The 10,176-nt window shown below is 34.5% G+C and overlaps 1 protein-coding gene across 1 annotated transcript; it reads left to right on the top strand.

The window, feature by feature from the left end:
* Positions 1 to 742: 742 nt before the first annotated feature.
* Positions 743 to 7,200, top strand: Marcol (MARCO like). Its single transcript, XM_039097395.1, has 4 exons — positions 743 to 791; positions 3,330 to 4,027; positions 5,832 to 5,951; positions 7,192 to 7,200. The coding sequence occupies exons 1-4, from the start codon at positions 743 to 745 to the stop codon at positions 7,198 to 7,200; spliced, it is 876 nt and encodes a 291-aa protein (XP_038953323.1).
* Positions 7,201 to 10,176: the final 2,976 nt, after the last annotated feature.

A 10,176-nucleotide genomic window follows, 5' to 3' on the forward strand; every position in this document is an offset into this window, starting at 1 on the left:
TTTTCTGGAGTCTTCTTCAATTTTTTTCTTGAGAGACCTGAAGTTCTTGTCATATAGATTTTTCACTTGTTTGGTTAGAATTACCCCACGATACAAGGTAATTTTCACATGAGCTTCTGTCTTCTGTTATAACTTGAGAAGAAAAAGCCAGAATGTAATGTTATTCTTCCAACATGAGCACTATTGTCCCTTGCTAGCTCATAAAAACACATTACATGTCATCATTCTCCACTAAATGCATTCCTAACTTGCTAATGACCAACATTTGATGCATTTTTCTTGTTTTTAATATATAATTTGAGGTAAGTTATAGGTATATAATTCCATTGAGGGAAATGCCTTGAAAGTCTCTGTCATGGGCATATAAACCTGTAGAGTGAATAGCAACACCAGCTGACAATAAGCCACCCCCTAACAACAAAGAAATGAACAGTGAATTAATCCTTTCCTCACGTATGTCTCACCATTTTCATCCTGGGAGAAGACAATCTGATGGACGCATATTAAATTTTGGATTTTTACAGGAGTTGGCCTGTGAACCTCAAATTCAAGAAACACCTTCATTTGTGAAAGTTTACTATGTAATTTTTCAAGATGGTAACAGTGTTTAGCAATAAGGGTGGGGAGATTTTCAAATATATAACATGGCAGTGATGAGCATAATTTATTTAGAAAAGAATTACAGAAGTGTGACACTCTAGCTACCCAACAGCTAAGTGTGAATCTACTGGCTCCGTAGATTATGGGGGGTTTAATGTTCCTTCCCTTCATGTTCCTGACTGTGTTCTCAGGTAAGGAAGCTGCAACTGACATCTTTCTTTCTCATTCTCTAAGGACAGAATTCAAATATATAATTGATGAAGAGATGCTGTTTTAGAATGAAACAAGGATATGTAAAGGTAATTTCAGACATATGCAAATCTAGATGCATAAAATGTTCACTGGATATGAGAAGAATGGAAGACTTGTGGTTGGAGGAAGCAAGAATAAGCAATTGAGAAAGGCTTAGAATACAAAGATATTATCAATCTAAAAATATTATAAGAGCACATAAGTGTTTATGTTCATGTCCTATAAAAGAACGGTGGTATGCTATGATCAAATGTTGTATGGTCAAATTTTAAAAATGTACTTTTGAGTCTTTTTTATTATAAATAAAATAGAAATAACTATACTTAAGTAAAAACTTAAGAAATTATATGGATGGCTACATCAGCTACCATTATTTGATCTCTTTGTAGGTAACTGATACTAATGAATTTTGCATTCTATATTTATAGTTGTTTTAAAAGATAATAATTCTAGCACAGACATATGAATTTCTCAAAACAATGAGAAATTCTTATTATCCTAATATATATTTTAATATATCTCAATACATATATTAAGATAATGTAATAAATTTTAAAGAACTGTGTTGAGTAATAGTTTTCATGCTTTACATGTATGTGCCTCTGAATTCAACCCCCAGAACTGGGAAATGATATAAGTTGCCTGAAAATTACAAAATTTGGATGACCTTTCTTAGATCTAGTATAAAAGAATAACAAAAATGCCTAGAACTTAATGCTTGCTGTACCCACAGCAAAAGAAATAGAGGTTGTCTTTATACTGCAGAGCTGTTTTATCTTACTTAAGACAAAAATAATCACATGCAGCCCATTCAAAACACGGGTCTTTTGATAGTACTGAAATTGATTGGGGCAGTAGTTATATGGTGGTGCTGTTGGGGAATATATAAACTGAGTTTAAAAATCAGAATAGAAGTGAGAGACAGAGTGAAAGGAGAAACAAGAAGAACATGTATGCTTTCGGGGATAGGACAGTTAAAAATCCATCCCTGAACCCCTACTTAGGATGGATGCTCCTGCCATGAACTTGGAGTGTCTTTCTAGGTGACAGAATGTACTAAGTATACTGATGACAGAAGCAAGTGTGTGTCAAAACCATAGGTAGCATTATATGAACTTGGGAAGTAGCAAAGAGATAGGTGAGAAGATAAAGAAGCAAAACACGTATCGGGGTTTGTAAATTGAGAAAGAAATGTCAAACCAAACGAAGAGCAAAGCAGATGAGAATTACTTTCTAAATATTTTACTTAAATTTGTTGTCCTAACATAATACGATGCCTATTTTATTTTCAGTGTTTTTCCTCCTGAACCACTCTACTGCTCAGTTGAAATATATATGCCACTATGCCCAGAGTGATTTGATATGTTAATTACCACATTTACCACCAAAAGCCCACATCTGGCTTTTAGCCTATAGATTTAATTTCACATGCAACTGTTAAAATACAAAGTTTTATGTCCTCTTAGCCAGTAAAAACAAAAGGATATGAAGGTGGTAATGGAGTAGGAAAAAGGAATGGGGACTTAATATGATCAGGACATGTATGAAATTTTCTAAGATTTAATTTAAAATTATAAATATAATACCTTAGAGTAAACCTAACAAAGGGAATAAAGGACCTCTCTAATAAACATTTAAGATACTGAACAAATATAGAGGGTTCTAGGAGCTAGTAATAGCATCCATGTTCATAAATAATTAATGACAGAATTGTTATAAAAATGGCTATATTGTCCAAGTTAATTCAATGCAATTCACATTAATATTACAAGGGCATCCTTGACACAAAAAGAATACAAATACTGAAATGTATATGGAAAATTTATGTCCCAAATAGCCAAAACATTAATGGGGGAAAAAAGCATGATTGGAGGAATCAAAATTATTGGTCTAAAACTGCATAAGAGAGCCACTATATGAAAAAAAAATAAAACATGGTACTACTGGAACATATATGAATTAAATAAAATTTTAAATAGAGGATACATACCAAGAAATATGTGTAGCACATATCACTTTCTACAATTTTACCAAAACATATAACCTTCAGCATCTTTAATATTAGGAGTTCTGCTTAGAAGCAAATGATGCTTCCTCTGCAGGCTTGGAGAGACTTCATGCTTAGAGCATTAATATCCTTGAGATGGTATAACAAAAGCTTAAAGGGGGCACAGACTAGAGACTGATTTCTCCAAAAACAAGGGAAAATAAGGAGAGAAAAATACTATTGCAAAGAATTCATGGTTTACAAATGAGAAAGTTTGCTTGATGCTATACTTTTTGGAAATTAAAAACCATTAAAGCAAACAGAAGAAACAAAATATTCAACATGAGAGAAAAGATGGAAAAATTTGACTTTGGAGTTGATTTAAAATTAAGAAGTTGTATGATAAAAACTCACTGCTGTGGCAAATGATTTGTTTTGAATTATTAAAATAATTCTACTTATTTTTCTTTTTCTTATTGTATCATCTCAGTGGCTTCTGCTCAGATCGCAAAACCAAGTATTTTTAAGCTAGAAGAGAATCAAAAGCCTGCACTTACTGTAGAGACAAAAAATGAAGCTAATCCTGGGGGAAAGAAGGAATCTAACAAACAGGGAGGTAGTATCACACAAAGAAAACCAGGGATGTTAATTCTGCAAAGACAACCAGGATATTCCAACCAGGCAGGAAAACCAGTGAACAGTCATCAGCAAGGAAAGCCAGAAGTTTTGAGCCAGCCTGGGATGCCCAGTGCTTTGATTTTGCAAGGGAAGCTAGGGGAATCTAATCAAAAAGGGACTCCAAATGTTTCTAGCAAGCAAGAAGAATCAGAATTGTCTAGTCGACAAGGAAAGCCCAGGTCTCCTAGTCAAAAAGGGAAGCCATCACTGCCTAAAGACAAGCCAGAGTCTGTTAGCCAAAAGGGGAAACCAACATCATTTAGCAATAAAGGCAAGCCTGGGTCTTCTGACCAAGGGAATTTAGAATCCTCTAACCAACAAGGGAAACCAGAACCCTCTAGCCAACAAGGGAAACCAGGATCCTCTAACCGACAAGGAAAACCAGGATCCTCCAGTCAACAAGGAAAGCCAGAACATTCTAGCCAACAAAGGAAACCAAGGTCTTTGTATAATCAAGAAGAAGGAAACGATGTAGATAACCTTTCAAAGGACAATGCAATGGGGATACAGGTCAGTATCGATGTCTGTTTTATTCTTTGCACTTATTTACCTTAGTTTTTCTGTTTTCCAAGCCTGGTGATACTGGATACAATAAACTCATGAAACTTTGCAATGCCATTTACTAAAGAAAAATGAAATCCGTGTTAATTTCACATTTTTGATCGCTGAGGGAATTCCTCCATTAAACCATTTCTCTCATCTCTTTCCATCATTTTCCATTAAAACCCTTGTGCCTGAACTGAATTAACTCAGAATCTCATCAACTAAGTCTGATCCTTTCAGGACTAACTTTCACACCCAGTTCAGTTCCAACTGAAACCTGTGAAATAATGAATATGATAATTCCAAATGTAATTCTGATCAAAATTATTTAGTGGTTATAGTCAGTTAGAAGATGCAACTCAAACTCCTGAATATGAATTTCAGGACTTTGCAGGGTTAGGCTCTTGTTTCTCGTCCAATGTCATTTCAAATTGGACATGTTCACATGCCATCCAAACCACATACAGTCCTTTGAGGAGCTCGCTGATATTTTCCTGATCATCATTTCCTACATAATACAAGTTATGTTGTTTCTTTAAACTAATTGTTTATAGTTTCAACTCATCACCAATATGAAAACAACCAATGCCATTTCTTTTTAACCTATACTTTTATAATCTAGGGTAAGTGAGACAATAATTGGCTCTCCTGAATGGGTAAGTGAAGGGAAAGCACAACATAATTGATGCTTGAGAGCCATCTTTGCACAAATATGAGCATCCAAGTGCACAGCTTGTTTCCTGCATCCTCTTCTGGATCCTGCTATGATTTTCCCTCTTTTGCTTTCTCTCTCCAGTGATTTCCTGGTTTCATCTATCAATGATTCAGAATTTTTACTTACCATGACTGCTATTTTTTTACTTACACTTTAGTTTACCAGAATATGGCTTTTATCTCATTTTAAAGATAACTTTTTTGATTAAAAATAACTTATCTTCACCTTCCATTCAGAGGAATTTGTTCTTATTATGGCTTGGTCTATATAAAGTAGTATTCTTCCAGAAAGATGTCTGTCATCTACCTTAATACCATCAGCAGGTCTCTGAAGTCTTCAGGATAGCACACAACTTTGACAATTTTATATTGATTCTAAAAATGAGAAAATAATTATGCCTATTTTATAGGCTAAATATGAGTTAATCACAATCATAAGAAGGCTATAAATTTTAGACAAAAAATATCTCACCATTTTAGCTAATGTCTGTTTTCATGGGCTAGTCAAACCTTTATATTATCAGACCTCTGATATTTAGAAATTTATACACAAAAATATCTCTAACTATTATGTCAACAAATTAGTCACAAACATATTTCTTCATCATCTTTATTTGATTGGCACAAGAAAAAAATCAATAAACTCTATGTCTTTGTTAGTGTGGCTTCTCTCAGATGTGTTTCCTTTTAAGAGTTCAGATTTGTCTCCAAAGAATTTAATTGCAAGTTATGTGTTACAAAGTTTATAATAAATAACCATATATTTAGGTCACTGATTTGATATTTGATGCATTTATGTCTAAGGACTGAATCTGAAAGTACTATGCTTCCGTGCCTAAAGTTATAAACTAGGGCAAAGCATATTGCTCTTTCAATACACTCGCATAGCCCTATAGATCCTTAGGTTTATTGTATTGTATATATTAAGGGAATAATATTATTGATATATGATAATGCTTCTCAATACTAAAAGAGCAATTAACATTTTCCTTTGTGATGTTTAAATCAAATTAATCACTCCATTCTTACCCATGATGATCTCCCTTGTCTTTTGCAGGCTAAAAGCATGATCAGCAAAAGCCTAACTGGAAATAAAAGGTATGACTCCATTTACAAACCAGTTGGTGGTTCTGATGGAAACCATGTGGAAACTCCTGTGTATTTAATGAAGCAAAAGGTAAGAATCTTTTGTTTTCTTTCTCAGTCTTAGAAAAGAAGATAATATTTTCTATGTATACATAGTCTTCTCTAAGTAAAGTCCTGGCTATTGTTTGTCTATTTAACTATTTAAAAGATACCTGATGTTTTTGAAAAACTTATATGTATGAGTGTGGGTTTCTAAGGAGGCCAGAAGAGGTTGTCAGATCCCATAGGGCTGGAGCCAACAAGTGCTTGTGAGCTACACAATGTTGGTCCTGGGAACCAAATTCTGGTCCTTTAGAAGAGCAGCAAACTCTCTTAACCACTTGGGCACATCTTTAGCCCCAAGACATGTAATAGTTGAATTGAATATTTAAGTATTGGGGAATGGTGTTTGTTAATCTAATAATAATAAACACTTCAAGTTACAGATTTACCAAATATTTCTTAATATCTACTGTTTAATAAACAGTGATTTAATATTTGGAAGTAAAACAATTAATAAACACTTTAAAATTCCTGCAAATAAAACCTATCAAAGAACAAACACTAGGAAATCCCTGACTTAGTTACTATTCCTTAAAAAATAAGATTCTAATCACAATGATAGTAATGTTAAATTTGAGTGAGTCATATAAACCATCTATAAAATGTTGTATGCCACTTGCAAGGATTAAAGTGATTAATGCTTAGAAATTACTACATGTGAGACAGGCAGGTTATTCATCACATAAAGGTGCTTGCCTCCAAGACTGAGAGTCCCATCTCTGGGACCCACATAGTAAAAGAAGAGAAGCTATTCCTGCAAGTGTATCTACTCTGACCTTTGTATATGTGTGATGGTACACATCTGCACCACTACCACTCACTGTACACATATATAGAATAAAAATAAATAGGATTCAATCAAAATGTTTAAAATGTAGCAAAAGAGTTATAAAGTAACTTTTCAGAATTCTTGAATAATCAGCAAATAATACTTCTGTTTCCAAGAGTTGTAGACTTTAGTAGTTACTTAACTGTCAACATTGAACTCCTTGTAGGCATTTGTAAGTACAGAAGGTCTTAGACACCAATTCTCTTAAATGATTGATAAAGACACCAGGTACAGAGAGGAGCAGAAGCAAAGTGCCTAGATCCTCATAGCAGTGAATGAGGGCCACAGAACCCAGCAGCTAAGCCTGCTTTTTCTGAATCATTTCCTGAGTGATCAAATAATCACATTTCTCTTTGTGCTGGTGCCAGAGTGACTTGATTTCTCTTGTTTTTATTTTCAGGATGAGTAAAGGGAGGCTGACTCTCAACCAGAAGGGAAAATGTTAGATATTCATGTGAACCAAAAAAATCTGTAACCTCAAACTCTACCTGCAATTCTGATTTCTCAATGGCTTTACTGGAAAGTTGAAGTGTGAAGAAAGCATGTGCTCCATGGACAAAGGAGTCTACATTATTTTTGAACTTGTTCCATTCTCTTCAAATAAAATTGGTTCAAGAATACTTTCTGGTGTCTTAATTTTTTTGTGTATATACTTTCCCAAACACTATTAGTGTCTTTGATCCCTCCCCTTCCCAAAATTCCAAACATTGTGGATCTGTGTTGCAGTAATCCCTCCAACCCAAATATGCCTGTGCAAAGAAAACACAACTAGATTACTATGAGTACAAGCTCGCACCTAGATTGGGCAGATCTACCACTACACTATCCTATTCCCCAGCTCTGAAATCCTTCATAACTTGAGGTCTTTCCATGCCCTGTCTTCAGCTTCCTCTTCCTCCTTCCCCTCTGACCCCTTCTCCCTCCTCCTCCCCTCCAACTTCCCTTCCCCTACCCAAATCAAGGACTCTTGCCTTTATTTTACAAATTAAATGGGAGAAAGTTCCTATAAGCTCACTTACCTAAGTCCTTAGTAAATGACCAGGCAGCAGGGCAGCAGAATTAGCATCAAAATACAGATAATTCCAGGGCAAACCACAACAGATCTGAGTCTTTCTTTCAATAGCTAAGCCAATATGCAAGAATTTCAAGATTACATGCAAAATATGAAGATTTTTTTTTAATTTTAGAGTTAAAGAAGCTTCAGTGAAACTACACTCCAGGAATTTTATATGAATTAATTAATGAATTTTATAAGAGAATATGATGAGCAAGTGTATGTTAATAAACTGAGTGACATAAGTGAAGAAGACAAGGTCATACATGCGAGGCATTGAATAGGAAAGAATATGAACAAACCTGATATATATATATATATATTATACAGATAGATATAGATATAGATATTGAACACTAATCAAAAACTTATAAGTCATATAGTTCCCCTAAGGAATTACTCCAAGCATTTAAAAGAAAATTAATATAATCCTTCTTGAATCCATCCAAAGACTATTAACAGGGAAACACTTGATAATTCCCTCCATGAAGCCAATATTATCCTGATGAAATGATAGTAAAAGACCCTCTATGAACAGCACAGATCAACATCCTTCCTAAGTATTTACTCATATAATTCTTAGTGATATGCTAGGAACACATATTCACCAGGATAGTGAGAGAATTAGAGGCTGTTAAGGTGACTCAAAAATTAAAGATGATGCCATCAAGCTTGAAAACCCACCTTTGATCTTCAGGAACCGTAGACTGAATGGTGAAATCTAACTCTGCAAGTTTTTCTCTGATCCCCATACATGAACTGTAATATACACGCACACAAATAAACACAGAAATAAACAAGAAAATGTAGCTTAAAATATAAAATTTAGGCACCATTACCAAGTAGAGTGTTTTGTAATACAAGAATTGCACAACATAAAAATCAATGTGATATACTTAAGAAAAAGAAAATTATGTATGACATTAAAATTATTTCACATACTGAAATCACTCAAAATGTGAGATTAAATGATTTCCCCATTATAATATCAAAAAACAACAGCTAACTTAATCTTACTAAAAGTAAAAACCTTTCTTATCCTCTCTCATCAGAAATACCTGCTTTTTACAAGTTTTATTGGACATAGTACCAGAAGTTTCAGATTGATTACTTAGGTAAGTTAAGAAATGGATGAAGGCATCCAAATTGCACAAAGGAATAAAATTAGCTCATGTTCACGAATGATACAATAATATATGAAGAGAATCCTAAGAAATCCTATACAAACACACAAGCACGTACACTACAACAAATTACTATACTTTGCAAAGCTTCAGGGTACAAATTCAACACAGAAAATTTGCTTATATTATTATAAACCATAAACAATCTAAAAATAAAATTAAGAAAACAATTGCTGGCCAGGTACAGTGGTATATGAAGAATGCAATCAAATTGAAATGTTTATCATAAACATTATAACACTGTAGCAACACTCCCTTCCAAGCAGGTAATTACAAGAGCACTAACATGATATACCTGCTATTACGTCCACAATAGCATTTCAGCTTTGGGAAGGAGTACAACGCAATCAAATTAAATGTACCAATGTAAGTAGGAATCCCACTTCTGAGACCAGCTTTCTCTGAAGGCAATATCGTCACTGCAGCCACCTTCTCACTACTGATACATCCATATAATATATTTTCACATCTCTTTATCCTGATGCTCTGACTTCTGTTTAATATGCTCTTCTTATACCTTATATTTACCATTTGCCTTAAAATATTTAACACACTCTGCCTTTTAATTGGGATTATTTGGATAATGTATGTTGAATGTGATTCACATGGACATATTTAGTACTGCTATTGGCACAGCCATATCTAATGGGAATAGCAAAAGTAATAAAGCCAGCACAGGTGATAGACAAAGGTCCAGCCATATGATAAAATCACCCTTGTGCTGCCCTTCATTTTGGTCTTGATCTCTACCTGTTGTATGCTTTTGAGGTTTGTAATATTTGTACAACTTGGGGAGATTAGGTTGATGGGAAATTTCTGTTTTGTAACAAGTGTGGGGTTTTTTGGATTTTTTATTTACATTTCTAATGTTATTCTTTTTCCCAGTTTCCCATCCATAAACCCCCTATCCCATCCCCTATCCACCTGCTTCCATGAGGGTGTTCCCTAACCCAACCACCCACCCCTTCCTGACTCCCCACTATGACATTCTCCTACACTGGGGGGTCCAGTATCAGCAAGACCAAGGGCTTCTCCTCCAATTGGTGCCCAAGAAAGCCATCCTCTACTACATATACAGCTGAAGCCATGGGTAATTCCATGTGTACTATTTGGATGGTGGTTTAGTCCCTGGGAGCTCTAGTTGGTT

This window comes from Rattus norvegicus, chromosome 18 (genome assembly GCF_036323735.1).
Source record: "Rattus norvegicus strain BN/NHsdMcwi chromosome 18, GRCr8, whole genome shotgun sequence".
NCBI classification, from domain to species: Eukaryota; Metazoa; Chordata; class Mammalia; order Rodentia; family Muridae; genus Rattus; species Rattus norvegicus.